Source organism: Populus trichocarpa, unplaced genomic scaffold, assembly GCF_000002775.5.
Source record: "Populus trichocarpa isolate Nisqually-1 unplaced genomic scaffold, P.trichocarpa_v4.1 scaffold_509, whole genome shotgun sequence".
Taxonomy (NCBI): Eukaryota; Viridiplantae; Streptophyta; class Magnoliopsida; order Malpighiales; family Salicaceae; genus Populus; species Populus trichocarpa.
Window position 1 is genome coordinate 28,429 of NW_026291144.1, and position 19,138 is coordinate 47,566.

The window sequence follows — 19,138 nt, forward strand, 5'->3', positions numbered from 1 at the left end:
TGTAATGGAAGCCCGTTTTCTATGAACGCACTGGCGATTGTATTAATAATGAGATTAACAGGTGCATGAAAAACAGGTAAGAAGGGGTTCGGACTCGAAAGACCGTGTCACCCTCAACACACCAAGACGCCTAGAAACTAGGTACAAAGAAAGGAGGAAAAAACAAAGAATCTCCCGGGTATTATAAATTATAACAGGGGCAAGTGAAGTAATGCATCATTTAATCTTCACACAAGTCGGGACAACTTGAGACAAGTTGTCTATTCTAAGCGCATCTTAACTATTTCACTATCACAACAAATGATTTTCAATGCATGATAAAGGTTTAGCTATTCAATTCATTTAGGCTTTGAACAGAAAGGCATTTGAATGATTATTGGACCATAACTAAGCCCCAACCATAGTGTACATTAATGAGGGGAAGAGCAGGTTTGCCACTGGAAAACGGTCATGGTTAAAGAATTGTTACCTACAGGGCCTTCTCCAGCCATCTTGGCAATCTTAGTGAATCCTTCATCCCAAGTCGAGTGAGGAACACAGAATATAGAAGGTGTAATAAGAATACAAAGAATCCACTATTTAGCACGACCTGTTAAACAAATTGGATAACACTAAGTGCGTTGTACATCAAAAACATTCAACAGGACAGATGAGGAAGGTGTAGCATAAATTACCAGAATTCCAAAGAGAGAATATATGAAATTCATTGATGGAACGGTATTAATACCAGCGGCGGCAAATATGAATGTGAGAGAAGCATGGATATTTATGGTGATCTACAAGCAAATGAAAAAACCTTGTAAGTGAACTCCTAATGGTGAGTTAAGGAAAAATTACAGGGTAAAATGTGATTAATTACCAAAGCAAGTATGTTTTCTCTTATTAAGAACGAGGATGTTAAGACATACCCCACAGCACCTGTCGCCCGAGCCTGCATTCCAAAGAATGTATGTCAGCAGAAATTTTGTAAATAACAAGAAAATACCATTGCTTCAAACAAGGGTTGTAAAGTCAAAACAAAGGGAGGAGACACTACAATTGTGCACAAGAAAATCGAAAGACCCCAATTCGCTCCCATCCTGAAAATATGCAAAAAGAATAATAATCCAACAAGTTAGCACATGCTGATCCATTTAAATTCGAACAAGTAGGCATTTTTACTTGGTTATATCAGGCATTTACAATCACAAGCATAAAAAGGAAGTCAAACAAATATCAGAAAGAAGAAGGAAAAAACACAGAAGTCATTAGGATTGTGATTACACACCTCCATAAAGAACCCATTGTGAAACCAACTAAACCATGTGTTAGCTGAAAGAGAGATGCATCAAGCGAGTAAATCATCAGCTATTCTGCTCAAGAAAAGCACGTTTAAATTTTAGGCAAGAAAGTAAGCATTCACAAAGATTTGGCATATGATGCTCGAAATTCTCACTAAATATAAGTTCAAGCACACTTCTACAAATTTATTCACCATCCTGGCAAAAGCAACACGTCCTCTATTTTCACCATTTCTTAAACTTGCGAGAAACAATCCCACCACAACTAAGTAAAGGGTTAAGAACTCCATCATTAAGATCAAGTTTTACTCTCTCTCTTTTTTTCAACTCCCATGTACAGAGTAATTAAAGTTGTCAGTAGCTAATTTTTGCCAGAAACAAGTTCGACGATGTCATTCAATTAATGCATCCAAATGATCATCATAAAAAACAACCGAGAAATTCCCAAAATCCTTTAAGCTCATCTTCAACACTAATCGAAGAACAGGATGTTGCTAATCAAAAAATGCAGAGAGTGCTCACCAGATAGGTTAAGGCTTTTACTGGACCAGACAAAACAAATAAGAGCATAGCTGTTGCCACCTGCCAGAATGCAAGATCATTTCAACACAAAGGGAGTGCTATTATAGACCAAATCGACAATATTTAGAACTAAGCAAAGTTACTCATGGATGGTTACAAACCATAGTTTTTCTTCCGCCCGCAACACCCCATCTCAACGAAGAGATTACTATCGGCAAAGAGAAGAAGCATCCAAAGTAATTCTGCAAAACACCAAATCCCATTAAAAAGCAATGACAAGTAATACGGATTGCTTTGCTAGAGAATCATCCTTGATAAAATTTTCTTTCTCTTTTTGCTGTTTCTTTGCAAAATTGTGACTAAAAAACTAACAGTTATCACAGCCCAGAATTTTTTTGCGCTAAAGATTTTAACTCGAGGAGCTATTCTACAAACCGGCAATAAACTCAAGCAACCCAGTTGACCAAAAATAATAGTAAAAAACAACAAATGGAAGCAAACAAAGACCCACATAGAAATTGATTAAATGAATCAGAATCAAACCTCAATTGAGAGAGAATTGCTCAAGAAATAAACGAGACCAGTGACAGCAGCAAACATTGAACACTCCACCAATCTCAGTGTGTTCTGGTAAACCACACCGTCTGGGGCCAAGTCCTCGAATTCTGTTAAGTTGGTTGCTGAGTTCCTCTCCTCGTCTTCTTCTTCGTCTTCTTCATTGTTTTCAAAAAATGGAGCTTCAATTCTTGAAACTGTGAAGATTTTGAAGGTGGGTCTTATGGGAGTAACGAGCAATAAAAGAAATGAAGAAGAAGAGAGACGAGTGGATTTTCTGAGGGAGAAGTTGAGGGAGCCAGAGAGGGAGTGATGGGGGACAGTTCGGAAAGTACAAGGAAATTGGGGTTTCAGGTTGTGGATTTGGAGGATATTCATGATCTTCATGGGACTCCAGGAGACACAGGGACCAGACAGAGCTTGTGCTGATAAATTGATGGGCGGGGGCAGGGATGGCAATGGAATCCACGGCTCAGTTTCTCTATACTTATATATTCTGTAAAAGAATTTAAATATTCATACTTAAATAAGTTTTGTATATATAGATATTTATTATTCAATTATTGTTTAATATCTAATAAAAAGTAAAATTGTGTGGGGGTGGGGGGGGGGGTGTGTGTGTTTTGTATATCAATATTAAATATTATATTGAATTCAAAAATATATAAATATTCTAAGTATATTGTATAATATATATCAAATTATATTTAAGTTGGATTTCAAATTAAATTTAACCATGTCTATATTATATATATTATCCATGAAATAAGATAATTATTCAAAAGCCTTTACTCATTTAAATCCTAGTAGATAGGATAATAATATAAATAAGATAACACACACACACACACACACACATATATATATATATATATATATATATATATATATATATATGTCAATTAATATTCAATTAAATTGTAAATCCCGGGAAGAGGGAATTTGGCATGGGCTACAATGTCATTATCTATTGGGCTATTTAGCCCACATCATTTTATCTTATAGGTTGTTAACTTGTCATGGTGGAGTGGGTGATTGGTAAGACCTTGGCCCACTATCCTTACCTCTCACTCTACAAGACAGGTCACACCAACAAATACTTATTTTTGGATGATCTGGATGGGCTTGACCATTGTTTCAGAAGCCCATCAACTATGGTCACTAAAATTAAATTTTATATGGTCATTCAAATATATGACCGCACCTTTGAAGAAAAATAACAACGACAAATTAGAAGTCAGCCATTCAATCACGCGATTTATTTATGGATCATGTCAATCCAAAGACATGTTATGATTTTCTATGAGTTTTTTTTTCCTTTCCTGGGAGAACATTTTCTATTCAGTTTAATTTTTATCAAAAAAAATAATTAAAATGAAATATTTTTTTTTAAAGAAACTGGTTCAAATCGACCAGTATCGGTTCGATTCGGTTTTTTAGAAAAAAAATTGGTGTGGCCCGGTTTTGGCTCGGTTTTGTTTTTTATGAAACAAAACCGGTTCAAACCGACCAGTTTCAGTTTTCTAAGATAAAAACCAGTTTTGCTCGGTTTTTCGGTTTGGATCGGTTTTTTTTCGGTTTGGCTTGGTTTTTTTCGGTATGGGTTATGTTCGGTTTTTTCGGTTTCGGGCTTATAAAACCAAAACCAAACTGAACCGGTTGGTTTTTTTAAAATTTTAACCAGTTTAATCGGTTTTTTTCACGGTTCAATTTTTTCAATTATTTTTTCTATAATTTTTTCAATTTAATTATTATTTTAGTTTTTTTGCTTACCTCGAGGTACATTAATATTGGATTATGCTCTTCACTTTTTTTAATACTTAAATTAACTAAAACTTGCATTTTATTTTGCGAAGTCCTCGTCGACTCTCCTGGTTTTTAAATAAAGTATTAATCAGTTAGTGCTGCGATTCCGGGTGGCCCCGCTTTGTATTGCAGTTTTTAAAAATAAAAATAAAAATATCTTTTTAATTTTGGAATAGTTTTTTATATTTTATTATTGTCTTGTTTATAAAAAAAAATATTTATATATATTTATATATAAATAATAATTTTGATGTGCTAATAAAATATTTTTATATATAAAAAATCCTTTCAATTTATTTTTAATTTTGGTTTTCAGAGACGTTAGAAGAAACAAAATAACTAGACGGCATGAAAAGATTGATGACAATAGAAAGCAATTTTTTAAAAAAAAACAAATACTACTAGTTTATATATTATAATCAACATACATTCCAGAACTGTCTAATTATTTTCATCCTATCAAAATGAAATAATTTGTCCAAGTTAAAGTTGACTTAAAAAAAATAATACACACATATTAATTTAGTGGAATCTCATTCAATTTGATCCGTTCAGTACACTAATGAGTGGTGTTTCATGGAAATTTAAAATTTTACACTATACTTTAAATTATTTATTTGTAGTTTCAAATCACGTATTAATATTAAAATAATTTTAAATAATAAACAATATATTATTTTTATGTATTTTTAATTAAAAAATATTTTAAAAAGAAACGCAAAACAATTACCAAAAACGCTAATAGAAGCAAAAAAGGCATAGCTTGATGGGTCCGTCCGGAACAAACAGAGTCATTGTGGTAGGTAGACAGCAAGGCGTGTAGTGAAGAATTAAAATACGGTGCTGAATCATGAACTGAACCCCATTCAAAAGACAAAAAGAAACGTTGCTTGTTTAGGGGGTTAATATCAGGAAGACCTTATTTATGATACCTGGGCTGGGCTGCTCATAATCATGAATTGGAAACACAACAGTATCATTGGTAAAACAATGACCAGAAATAATAAACAAAAACAATGGAGCACTGGGATCGGGCATGCGTGGGGGACGTGCGTCCTTAACATAATGGCATGGAGAAAACACGCTTTCTTCTGTACCTGGTTGGGATTTTTTATAAAAAACACCACATTAAAATAAAAATACAAAGAAAATATAGTGTTAAAGAATAATATAAATCATATTTTGGGACCTCACCTAACAGTTTAAGCTTTTGGGTTGAGATGGTTCTTTGACATGGTATCAGAGCCTTAATGACCAAGCGGTCACGAGTTCGAATCTCATCATCCTCATTTATTTGATAAAAATTAAGCACAAGGTAAAGTGGGCATGTGCAAGTTTCAAGTCCAAAGGGTTTTCACTTGAGAGGGTGTGTTAGAGAATAATATAAATCATATCCTGAGACCTCACCTAACAGTTTAAACTTTTGAGTTGAGATGGTTCTTGGACATACAGGACATCCTAGATAAAATTGAAGAAATAGTATAGTTTTAATCTGTCACAGCTCAGAAAAATAACATTCCATAGATGTTGTGGATTTGAAGCTCAATAGCTTATATTGTAATGATTCAGAATCACCAAGTGTAATAAAATTAAACCCCAGCCTCCTTTCTTCTCTCCAAACAAAAAAAAAATACAGTTACAATATTAAATTAATATCACATTTTCTAATCACGACTTTTTTTATATTATATTTGGAAATCACAATAAATATAAATTATGGTATTTAATAAAAAAAACTACTACTTTATTATTTCACTAAATTCTTTTTCCCCGTAACCTGGAATAGCCCCTATTTATATCTTTGTTTGGGGTTATTTTGTATATTTTTATTATTATTTCTATAAATTACAGTAGAAATTGCACCAAAAAGGATATATAAATTGCAAAAGATACGTGGCGTTGGTTATTCAAAAATACAGCGCAGATAAGACGGAAAGTCTTTAAAAAAAAAGTGCAAGTTTGGATACCTGTCTCTCCCTCCGTGTGTTTTCTCGTGCACCGTGCCACTATTAAATGTTTTGCCCGTTTAATCTTAGGATCTTTTCTGGGTTGTTAGTGTTGGTCTTTTATCGATAATAAAGAAATTTGAATTTCGAAACCCATTCTTTTTTCTCGTGGAAAGAGATTAGAATCTAAACTGACAAATTTTTATACGTAATTCTACCATACTAAAATTCAAGATGCATATAAATAGGGGTTGATATATTGAATAATTAGCTATTTTTTTATTTTAAACAAATTTATCTACTATTTCGAATTAAAATGTTTAATTATTTTATATGATAAACCTAAAAAATCAGTAATTAGTAATAGTTGGTGTCTAATAAATCAAGTTGACCAGTACATATGGTAATAGCATGTGGTGCTTTTTAAGTCAAGTAAACAGTAGTGTAATCCTAACATATGGTACCTGGTAAGTTAAGTGACTGGTAACTATGATAATAACATGTAGTATTTGATAAACCATGTGACTGGTAGTTGGTACCTGTAAAATAAGATTTTTGATGTATGTTGAGACTTTTTGATGATAAAGTCAATAACCTTACAAGAAAAAAAAATACACTGATATTTTAGAAAGATGAACACAAAAAATATACATGTTGAAAATGTTAAAAATTAAGAGAATGTCCACCTATGGCTCGAAGAATTCATAATTTATTTATAATTAATAAATCTTGTCTTTTGTGGATATAAGGCGCGAAAATGTAATTTTATATTTTTTATATTTCAAGTTTTATTATATTCAAAATAATATATATTTGATTAATATAAAGTATTGGAAGACCCAGGTGAAATCTTATAAAAAATTTCCAGCAAGTGTTGTGCATAGAACACGTGCATGAGCCCATTTGAATTAATTGCCCGTTGGAATTAAATTTTAGGCTTGTTTGGAGTGTTTCTGATTCATTTTATTTGAATACAAATAAATGATGTATCATCATGATTTTAGGTTTATTTTAAACATGTTTGTTTGTTGAGTATTAACTAAATATACAAAAAAGAACACATTTTGTATCTGCCTCGCATTTTCAAGTTATCACTACAAGAATCGTCTGGTTTAAAAATTAAACTTATAGTTAAAACATTATTAACATGTGTAAATTTCTTAATTTACACAGTATGTCATGACTCATGATTGAACGACTTGTACCTTGTATGATCTCCTCCCTTCTATATATGCAGGACAACGAATACTGCAAATAAAAACAATCTTAAATTATTATTACTGGGTCCCACTGAAATAATAACCGACAGGTCATACAACGATCTCAAATAATTTGCCACCAAAACTGTGAATAGGTCAGCTAATTCAACTCGTTCAGATTATAGCGAGCCTCGTCGAAGGAGAACAAAAATTCCACGGTGCATGCTTGTATGATGTTACTTTGCTTTTCATCGTGGGCAAAAAAGCATCGTGGCACGAAAAATAAGCAAATAAATAATAATAAAAAAAGTATCCCGAGGTTTACCATATTTACATTTCAGTGATTGAATTTTAAATTTCTGCATTTTAGCTTGCTCCCCTTCCCCCAAACAATCTGTTAGTACAAGTTCTCAGATTTATTTATTTATTTTATAAACTGCAGCATATTATAACTGTAGTTTATCACAGGGTTGAAAGCAAATACATTTTTAAAACAAAATAAAACATAAAAAAAAGGATAACATTAACTTCTCGATCGAGTTTCTCCCGGAACCATCAAAGAAAAGTTCCTTTTTAGAAGGAATAAGAAAAAAAATGATATCATTGCAGGTGTTCTCAGCACTTTTATGAAGAGTCACAACCACCACAGCAATTATTTGTTCAAAATATTTATTATGTATTATGATTAGTTTTGTCTGTTCAACACAGCTGTAAGAAATCATGCCCAATCTTAAGTTCTTTAACCTGCAGTTCAACTCGTAGTTCAGACAGGCATACCTCTTACATAAAATTCAACCATCCTGGGTATAGTTATTAACCAAATACAATATATTTTTTTTATTTCTTAACCCGATCGATGGTTACACAAGTTTGACTCGATATTCCTTCTACATGTATGTATTATAATATATAGTTAGGGTTGTAAATGAATCATGTTGTTCAAGAGTCTCCTGCAACTTCCATGGTTAAGGACTCATTTCAAACTCGTTTGTTAAAAGATAATAAGCTTATAAGAGTTTGTTTTTAAAAGAGGGTTTGAGAATGTGATTAAAGTTATTTTTACTCGTATATTTTTGATAAAATAAAATAATTCAACATGTAATTAATAAGAGAATTATTTCTTTTATGAAATATAATTTAATTAGATAACTAAAGTTAAAAAAATATAAATATATTTTATTTAAAAATCCATGAAATACTCTGTTTATAGTATATTTTTTTATGATATTGCAATTAATGCATGAGATTTTTATAAGCATTTTTAAGTCCAAGTCTAATTTGTTTATAAGTTCATTAAGCAAATTAAACGAGCTGAATTCAAGATGAGCCTGACCCTGACAAATTTTAAGAATTAAATCTCATGTTTTAAACATGTCATCAAGACAAATTATGTTTGAATGTTTCTAAAACTAGACGAGCCGAATTCGAAGGCATCGATGGTTTGCTTGACTCGACTTGTAATTCACAGCCTTATCCAAACCGAATAATGCAATATTACGCTATTAAGTTACCGAATAATGCATCTAATCTAAGGTTATAGCGTCGAGGAATGCGGTTACCACCTCCTCCATCGGGACTGTGAAATGATTGCGATTGAACTAAACTGTGATTGAATTGTAGGCTACTGTGCTTAAACTGCTGTGTCTGGGATAGACGAGAGGGCATTTCGCACACCAAGATGGGATTTTTTCTACAATCACTTGAAGTCACCGTGACCTCGTTACTAAATTCGAGATACAACGCTAGCTTTCAAGTAAAAAATTGCTAGTTTTCCACAACAATAGTTACTGAAACACGAGTACTTTACATATATCTTCAATAACAGAATGTGAAATCAATAAAAAATATTTTCAAAAATATTTTTCAAAACAGACACTAAAAACAAGAGCATCCGCAAAAAGGTGCCCCATATGTGTTGTGCGACACTTGAAAAGCATCATAATCCCGGTTACTCTCTCTCTCTCTCCTTTTTTTTTTTTTTTTGAGACTCTGAGGCCTTGATTGCATCCAGCATGCCTCAAAGTAGTATGATCATACATCAATTCAACATCGTAGCCCAAGGATTCAACAGCTCATAGTCTTGTCGGCTGGACACGTGCCCAAGTCCCGTGAGAAAACGACATAATCTTGGAGGTGTCTTTGTAAAAATAGTGTAGAAGGGAGTGGCCATAGAAAACGACATGGGCTACCTTAACCTTGCCTCAACTTTTTTTTTTTTTTTAATCTTCTTCATGAAAATTTTGATGGGTGCCTTCCATAAACCCGCTAATGGAATAAAAAGAGAGATGAAACAATTGGTATTTGAGAAAGGAATTCATGTCATTCTGCGTATAAATACAATACTCAAGAGTGGCAAAATCTTGATAAAGCGCCATGACTGGATGACGGATTTATATTCCTGTATGAATATCTACTTCGTCTTCCTTTTCCTTATCTTTTAACAAAACGATTATAAATCAGTGGTTGTCAGTGTTAAAAGGATGGAATTATAATTTAGCCACAATAAAAATAAATAAGAATGAATTAATTACTCATTATTATAGGATATAAACAATTCCAATTCCCAATATAATAAGAATTGAAACCATGACAAGTCTCAAGAGAACACTTTTATTAACGTTCTAGTTAGTTTTCTCATAAAATTATCTCATGTGAAAGACGGAATGTTTTCTGCCAAATATGCTTAGGATATCTAGAAACCAAAACATACAATGTAGATAGATGTATAATGTGTATATATTTTGGAGTTTAACGATTACAGGTACATGTAATCTACTTTCCTTTTTTTTTTTTATCAGAAAGAAACAGCAAAATTGTATGAAGGGGTTTGTTGTATCTGTAGCAGTGCCAAAGTGCATCTGTGCAGAAGAATCGAAGTGAAAAGAGTGTTAGACTGTTAGCTCACTGCTTTACTCAATCTGTTGTTGCATTCACTTCCCTACACAATTATGCCTGCAGCCTGCAGGAACCTAGTGGTTTCTTTCATCACTCGTTTTCTTTTCCTCCCTGCTTGGGTACAGTCTGTGGAAAGAAAACGTAAAGGTAACGCCTCCATATCAGTCTATGTATCTATTTCTATTGCATTCTAATGTCATTGTACCTTGGCTCCTTGAAAAACCACAACTCACCTCCTTTTCAATCTCCCCTGTCTCCCTCCCTCCCTCTCTAGCTATACCTCTTTTAAGTTCCTTTTTTGAACACACTCGCTTGTTCTTGACAAGCTAAGAAGACAAATCTTTTGAGCTCTTGCAGTTATTTCCATTTAAAGAGTAGCACTTCATCAAAAGCCATGAAAGAAAGAGGCAAAGCAGTGGAGATGCACAACAATGACTTGTTTGATCAAGATTACTGTACTTCATCAGATCTTCCATGCAAGAAACACCCATCATCGTCTTCAGTTGGTATATGTGCTTATTGTCTTAAAGACCGTTTGGTCAATCTAGTGTGTTCAGATTGTGGAGAACAAAGACTCTCTTCTTGCTCTTGCTCGGAGATCTCTTCCAATCGTAATTCATGCACTGTCGAGGTAGGCAGTGTTGGTCGCATTTCATTTTTGATAGAAAATGAAAATCAGAAAAATGATCAAGTTTTACATTCTAATAGTAGTACTGCTAATCCTAAAAGTTCTAGCGGAGATCAGAAAGGAGATGAACTTAATTTCCTGGTCAAGAGGAACAGTAGTAGCTGCGTTGAGATCAAGCGGAAAAATGGGTTTTGGGGGATTGGGAGGCTGTTCAGTAAGAAAAGAGGAAAGGGTTGTGATAGAAGCAGTGCCGGGGGTCTCGAAGAGAAAAGTGATTTGTGGGTTGTTGATTACATGGGTGTGTCTAGGTGCAGGTCTCTTTGCAGTTTCAGAGGTGGTGGTTTTTTTGGTTCAGAAGATGGTACCTTTTCAGGTGCCAGGAGTTCCATTTCAGCTGCCAGGAGTTCTATTTCAGCTGCCAGGAATTCGGGTGTCAATGGTGGTCTACTTTTTGATCCTGATAGAAAAAGTGGATTCAGTGAAGCAGAGCCAAGAAAAAGTGGCTTTGATGGTGAAAAGAGAGATACTACTAGTACTGCTTTAGAGTCTGAAAGGCTTGATTCTGGTCACGACGGAGCTAATACTAGACGTGTGTTTTCCCTCAAAGAGGGCAATTTTACTACCGTGGATGATTCAGGCTTCATTGACTTGAAGTTTGATTTCCCACCAGAGTCTAAAGCAGATTTATCTGCCGTAAAAATGGTCTCTTCGTCGGACTCAAACTCTGCTTTTGGGAGCATGAGAGGCGGTGACGTTGTGGCACAGGATCAATATGGAGGGTTTGGGAGTCTAATGGGAGATGGGCCTTGCAGTAATGGGAGTTCCTGCAGGATCACAGTCAGTGACAGAGGAATCAAAAGGAGCAGAAAAAGTTTCAAGAGTTGGAGATGGATTTTCAGGCAGCATCCAAGTTCAAACAAGAAAGATTAAGACTCTGTGGTCAGACCCCTAGGTTAATTAATTACTAATTAGACCAAATCTTGATTTTTGCTTTTGTATTTCCATGTGTATGATGGATTCTGTAATTATGTTGATCGAGTTAAAAACAAATAGCTAGCAGAAACGAGTTTGATGGCTTTAGAGTTTATACTATAAAATAAAAAGTATTTTAATTAATTTTTTTTTTAATTTTATTATATTTTATTAAAAAAATAAATCTTATTGTATTATTTCAATTTATTTTATATGAAGATTATAATCTAGATAACTAATTTAATAGATTAACACGGGTTGATGAAGTTGATAAGATATATTTTTATTTCACTATATTTTTTAAAAATATATTATATTAATTTTTTTAATCAAATTATATTTTTAATAAATATCTAAATTATTTTCATATTAATCGGCTCACATGAAATTAACTGCACATCATTTAATTTTTTTACTATGAAATATGTTAATAGCATTTAGATATTTTTGTTAACTTAAAAAAATTACTTGACCTGCTACGTACCGCCAATTATAAAATAGTACGACCAAGGACCGAACTCATCGACTGTGCAGTGCTAATTTGGAACACTGTCTTTTTATTCTTTGCTTTCAGGTCATTTACCGTTTGAATCTGGTCTTTGTTTTGGTTTAGGCTTTTCGTTCACGGCTTTCGGCCTCCGAGATTTTTATACGAAACCAGTCCATTGGACGAAAATCTATACGGAGAATATTTAATATTGTAATAATAGTGGTTTTTTTAAAAAAAATTTATAAAAATATGTTAAAATAATTTTTCTTTATTTTTTAAAATTTATAATTGATATTAACATATTAAAATAATTAAAAAAACTAAAAAAACTAATTTAAATAAAAATAAAATAATTATTTTAAAAAACATTTTTGAAATGCAATAACAAACATATATCTAGAGAGGGTTTGATATTGAGTTTCATTATGATTTTTGTTAAAATTTGAATTTTTTTATTATAAATTTATTTTTTTAATATTTTTTAATTGTTTTAATGTATTAATATAAAAAATAAAAAAAAATTATTTTACCTTGTTATAACATATTTTATTGTTTTAGCGTTACAATTGACAGACTAATTCCAAGTCTAACTCGCTAAAAGTCGTACCTGGTAAACCCACTTATTTTTAAAAAATAAAGATGGAGAGTTAAATAACGTGATTTTAATTTTTCTTTATTTGTTTTTTATATTTCACATCTGACCCAATTGAATATTTGAATTGAGCTAGGCTAAGCTGACCAAGGTATTTTAATTGAATACGAGAGGGATTTAATTTGAAATACAACTCATTTTCCAGGATTGAAGTTGTGAAGTAAATTTACGGGGACGAATCAAGTTTACCAATTATATATCAACTTGTTTAATGAACCAAATCCATAACGAACTTGTCCAACCAATAAGTACTTAGCTCTCATAGTGTCATGTGTATATATCCTGTCAATTTCCAAATGCATGTAGGATTATTTTTTTATCTACCCGTGCAATTGTTTTCTTTTTTTCTGAATTTTATTTCATGAAAATAAAAAAACTCACTTGCTATTTGAAAATAAAAATTATTTGCTTGAAAACACGTGTTTTCCAACTCTTCAATTTTTTAAAAAACTGATAAAATATTAAAAAGATGTTCCCAGCTCTCTACTATAAAAAAACAAAAAACTTGTTTGAAATCGATAAGGAAAAAAAAAGGAAAAGAGAATGACTTCCGAGGAGAAATATTATTTCCTCTGGACCACCATGCCACTGTCTCTCCAGGACAAGGTCTAAGAATAATCAGGTGCATTGCCACCTGGCGAGTGGCGACCGCTTATGTTCAAGCCTCCGTCTCCTGAGTCCTGATCTCCTCCACGGAGAAAAGAAGCCAGCGTAATCCGCCGTGTCCTTTTCTCTTTGTTCTCTTTACTTTTCAAGGAAATTGCATCCAATTCAAATGCTCACGTGACATCGAGACGGACAGAGTTTTTATGATATCACCTGAAAAATAATCTCAAGGGACATGATTGACAAGGAAAATTAAATGGTACTCTTGAAATCATCATTGAGGTACTTCATGGAATTAAATCCTCTTGTATTTAGAGGATAATATGATTAATAATGTTCCAAATCTTACAATTTATTTTGAATTTAATGAATTAGATTTATTTGACGAGAGAATAAAAAATTGATTATATATTTAACCTGTTCTAAATCGATTTCATCTATTTTGAATTTTACGGTTTAGATTAACATAATTAAACATGAGAAAATCCCCATTATTTGTTGCATAAAATACTCATGCGGCTGCTGGAGATATCTTCTAAAGCAACTCTTGAGTTTCTGAACCATGTTGGTGTCCAAGTAGATAAAGTGGACGGAAGCCAGGTATGCTTTCCATGTGATTTCTAGTTTGACTTTATCTGTTTAATAATACTCATGGCCATAGATCATAGGGTGTGAATCCCATTTTATAAGGGTGAAAATCTAATTTCGATTCGCACGCTGGCTCATGATATATATATATATATATATATATATATATATATATATATATATATATATATATATATATATATATATATAAAACTTCTGACTTTCTGCATATTGCCTACAATGATTATCCAGCACATAGACTTGCCATGTAGTTTTCCTTATTATAAGGTTTTTTTTTCTATTTCAAGGGAACTGACTAAGAAATGCATTACGTGACAAGACATTCAGAACACCCAATAATATTTAAAATACATGTAAAAGATATAATTTAAATCATTAAGATTTAGGTTTGCTTTCTAAATATTACTAGTTCGAGTCTAATAAATTTTAATATTATTGAAAGTTTACATGGTTGTTAATTTTAAGACCCGTGACATTAGTCAAGGTATACACAAACTAGCTCAGACACTAACATTAATAATAATAATAAAAAAATCTAAAAACCATGTCCTCTTCATTACCCTTTTTAACCACCCACTTTCTTCCAATAAATACCATGTCATCCAGCGATATGGGAGGAAGCACCTTGGGTTTGTGCAATTATCCTGTAACTGCAATTTAATTATTTTTAGTCTTTTTCTTAATTTTCTTTCTCTTTCATTATTTTTTGTTGCACATTATATAAGGGGTTATGGATTAAACCATTGGTTAATAGTCCAAAATTATTCTTGATAATGCCAAGATTCTAGGATTAGCATGGAACTTACATGGATTTCATGAGTACTCTAGGACCACAAAATGTGCAGTCCTGGCTTATATATACCGATTAATGTTTCAGTTTTTGAAAGAAAAAAAAAACAGGGAGTTAGCTTGCTTGTTTAAGTACTCATCTGTACATTACAGACATGCGCTGATGCTAATCACGTCCAAGCATAAATTGGCATTCAGGGAAAGCTTACACGAGCTCCAAGGAGGACGCACGTCGAAACATGTCGTTGCTTCAAGTTTACTAATGAAGCAGACCCGAAACCTTTGTACTCTCGGAATCTATACCAGCAATTAATTGAGATTCAACGTCAAGGCTCAGGTGACTTTTTCACCCAATCTGTAGCTACAGATGGAATCCCTCTCGAGTGCTTAGTTAAGGAGAAAATGTTAGGGTGTCTATAGAGCAACTAAAACTGATTTCAAGTTAAATGAATCACCATGCTTTGACACAGCTCTCCGTGCCCGCCTTCCAGACTTGAATTTTCCATTGTAAAAAAAAGCTATAAATCTGTGGTAGTTGAAAAGCGTTACTGTCCTTTCATGTTTTCCAAAGAAGGAACACTTAAAGATAAGTTGAATTGGTCGCCTTTTTCACAAGATGACACTTGAGCAACATTGGAAACAATTTTTTGCTTGTGAAGGCAGGGATGTGGCTGTGAATGTTGTTGTAGAGCTTGAACTGGTTGCTGTTGGTGGGCAAGACATTGTGAACAAATTCTAGAGAAGAATTTGGTTGACGGGATAATGTGGTTCAAGAGTTCTAGCAATGGATTGGGATTGAGTTTAATCGTTGCTGAGAAAATCAAGTGGGAGCAGGAGAGGTTAGGGTGGGTTGATGGGAGTGAGAGGCAAATGAAGGCGAAGAGGGTAGAAGAGTTTGGAGAAATTGAAAAGAAGAAGAAATTTTCTTGCTATGTGTCGGAGAAAAGTTCGCATATAAGAGAGGGGATGGATGTTTGGAGCTGACACATTATTTCAGGCACGGTCATCAGATTAGATGCAAATGAAAACGATAGCAAGATATATCTTCATAAACAAAATACAGTCCGAACCTAGTATTTTTGGCTGGAACAATCAATATTCCAAAATCCAAAGCTGCACTATTGGTGACAAATTCTGCACATTTTTTAAACTAAATAGGACAAATCAACCGGTTTGACCAAGTATCAGCATTACAGAACCTTGATCTACTTTTCCTCTTGTAGGATTCTTATTACTTGTCTACGCTATTGACTTTTCAGATCAATATTTTCCATATCTCTCTATATATACGCGAGAAGATTGAGACAATGGGATAAATAATGCTCTAAGAAATACTCCAAACCATTACAAAAATGTATGTGACTAGGCCTCTTTCTATGTACAAAAGAAATCCTTCAGCTCTTTCGTTACCTCCTCCTGAAGGTCCAAATTCTGGTATATTGATAATTCAAGATGAAGAAGCTGAATCCACCTGTTGTTTTGGCTTGTTCAAGAGCGATCAAGTTGAAGACCTGCCTTTCCCTCAGAACAAGAATCTAAAAGTTCGCTATACCACAAGTGGAGGTGCTGCAAACATACACGGAGATACTCATGCACACAACACACACACAGTTACTCATACTAACCGTGTTATCTTCATTCCTGCTCTTAATCAGCCACTGTCTTCCAACCAATACTATGTAATTGAGCGTCGGGGGAGGCATAAAGGGTACGTTTATAGTCACAAACTGCAGTTTCTATCTGTTATTTTTTTTTAAATATTTATTAAGTGAAGATGCAGTTTTAGAAAATCAAATCCTCTGTGTTGGGCTTTTGGACATTACAGCCATGATTTTGCTATTTGAATCTGTACATTAAATTTGGCCTTAATCCAGGGAAGCACACACAAACGCGACGGAGGAGGACGTTGCAGCGTGCTGTTTCGGCTGCTGTATCCCCGATTTGGAACCAGGGCCTTTCAATCCGAAGGACGCACGCCAGCAATTTGAGATTCGCAAGAGAGGCTGGGGTGGTTATGTAGCTAAATCGGTAGCTCCAGATGGCTTCCCTCCAGGATTCTTAAGGAGAAAAGGTTGGAGAGTGGTAACCTCAACTGCAAGTGATTTTGTGTTGAATGAAGCGCCCGGCCTTGATAGAAATCTCCGTGACCGCCTTCCAGATTTCCATTTCCCATTATCACAAAGAAGCTGTGCGTCGGTTGTTGTAGGAAAGTGGTACTGTCCTTTCATGTTTATCAAAGAAGGAAAACTGAAGGATCAGTTGATTGCTTCTAGGTATTATGAGATGACACTGGAGCAGAGATGGGAACAAATTTTTGCATGTGAAAATAGTGTTAGTGAAGGCAACTCTGTAATTGTGGATGCTGTTGTTCAAAGAGAAGTGATTGCTGTTGCTGGTAGAGAAGTCGAGCCTGACGAAAGGAATTTGGTTGATGGGATCATGTGGTTTAGGAGTTCTAGCAATGGTGGAGGAGAAGCAAGTGTTGGCTTGAGTTTAGAAATTGTGGAAAGAATGAAGTGGGAGCAAGAAAGAGCTGGATGGCTCGGTGGTAATGAGAGTTATGCTACGGTGAAGAGAGTGGAGGAGTTCGGAGGGATTGGTGGCTGGAAGAAACTTGGATGTTATGTGTTGGTTGAGAGGTTTGTATTGAGGAGAATGGACGGAAGCTTGGTGCTAACTTATGACTTCAAGCACACTCATCAAATTAGGAGCAAATGGGAATGATATTAGTACTGTTTATTCTTTTATTTCTTTTCAGTATTTGCAATTTGACATGTTACAGTTTGTACTATTTCAGCGAAAAAGATGTGTAGGTGAGTGAAAGAGGAATCGTACTTGTTTAATTCCAGTTACCATCTCTTTTATTTGATTCATTCTTGTCATTTGACCCGGATTTTCTTTTTTGGGGTCACTTGTTGATCTATCTTCCATATCATATTGCCAGAACAAGGGACAAAGAAGTAGATTCAATGGTAAATACCAAACAATTTCAACTAATCCCCGTATCATTTTGAAGAGAAGTGTAGAACAAATCATCCCATGCCTAATAACAAAAACATGATTTCGGCAGGAAAAGGGAAGGAAGAGGAAATGGAGTAGATCCTTTAGAGAGAACTGAGAATTATGGTTTCAAGGAATGAAACAATTTTCAGTGATTGAGCTGATGTGAAAACAAAATTATCTGCAACATCCAAAAATTGAAGGCTAAAAGCCCTTACAAAAAAAAAAAATCAAACAGTGAAAGGAAACTATCAAACAGCTAACTCTGCAGGTTCAATCTTTCACAAATAGCATGTCTAGTTCTGCTGAATGTAAGCTCTTGACAGACACAAAGCTTGCATCAAACCTCATAATAGGTTTAATTGACAATACTAACTCTTCTCTCTCTCTCGATACATACATGATAGATGTCGGAATACGAGGCCAATCTGAGAATGATTGAACAGTCTTTTATGCTTCTTAAAAGTTTTGGTTGCTTCATGTAGCTATAAGCATCAGTTTTTTTGTTAACCCGTTAATACTTTTTCTGACTTGCATGGAAGATTGCCATTTTGTTTCAACACCCCGAATTGATTTTTTGAGCTACTTGATATCAAGAAATTGATGAGCTCCATCATGTGTTCAAATGTTAATGAAAATCTCACGAATCTTCGTGATTGAAAAGCTTGATCATTTATGTAAGTTAACCAGGGGCGAGTTTCTTAATAATCATGTATACTTCTGTAAGTTTGGATAAACAGACGGTATTGCCTTTATGTGCATGGCTGTGGGCCTGTGGTTATTAATGGTTGGGGACACTTCAGTCGTTTCACGTAGATTGATATACAGAGAGAGATAAAAAAAGAAAAAAGAAACCAGAAACGGAGAAGAGATGAAACCGAAAGAAAGAGAGGAAGAAGGGAAAGAAGAGAAGGATCATGAGTAATGGAGAAATTACGTTTTTGAGGTGAGATTGTAATTTGATATACATGATTTTTGTTTTTGTTGCTCATTGTGTTTTTTTTTTTAACTTATTAATGTTTCTAAAGATTAAACTTATATTTTTATGTTTAATTGATTAATTGATGATTAATACGGATTAATGTTAAAATTAATTGATTTTGAATGATTTTATTAAAGATAATAATTTGAGATTTATTTGTTTAATTGATGTGTTATGTGCAAGAAAGGGTAAGAAATTTGGAACAAT

At 33.7% G+C, this 19,138-nt stretch overlaps 3 protein-coding genes across 3 annotated transcripts; 2 read left to right on the top strand and 1 right to left on the bottom strand.

The window, feature by feature from the left end:
- Positions 1-153: 153 nt before the first annotated feature.
- Positions 154-2,849, bottom strand: LOC127904860 (uncharacterized). Its single transcript, XM_052449874.1, has 8 exons — positions 2,346-2,849; positions 1,964-2,044; positions 1,803-1,862; positions 1,268-1,311; positions 1,037-1,079; positions 860-931; positions 675-776; positions 154-589 (listed from the first exon to the last, which is right to left on the bottom strand). Exons 1-8 carry the CDS (start codon positions 2,742-2,744, stop codon positions 470-472), a joined length of 921 nt encoding a protein of 306 aa, XP_052305834.1. The 5' UTR covers positions 2,745-2,849; the 3' UTR covers positions 154-469.
- A 7,048-nt stretch (positions 2,850-9,897) lies between these two features.
- LOC127904863 (uncharacterized) lies at positions 9,898-11,881 on the top strand. The gene is made up of 2 exons (XM_052449877.1): positions 9,898-10,350; positions 10,561-11,881. Exon 2 carries the CDS (start codon positions 10,598-10,600, stop codon positions 11,759-11,761), a length of 1,164 nt encoding a protein of 387 aa, XP_052305837.1. The 5' UTR covers positions 9,898-10,350; positions 10,561-10,597; the 3' UTR covers positions 11,762-11,881.
- Positions 11,882-16,246: 4,365 nt separating this feature from the next.
- LOC127904861 (uncharacterized) lies at positions 16,247-17,822 on the top strand. Its single transcript, XM_052449875.1, has 2 exons — positions 16,247-16,657; positions 16,824-17,822. The coding sequence occupies exons 1-2, from the start codon at positions 16,302-16,304 to the stop codon at positions 17,671-17,673; spliced, it is 1,206 nt and encodes a 401-aa protein (XP_052305835.1). The 5' UTR covers positions 16,247-16,301; the 3' UTR covers positions 17,674-17,822.
- The last annotated feature ends 1,316 nt before the right edge of the window (positions 17,823-19,138 follow it).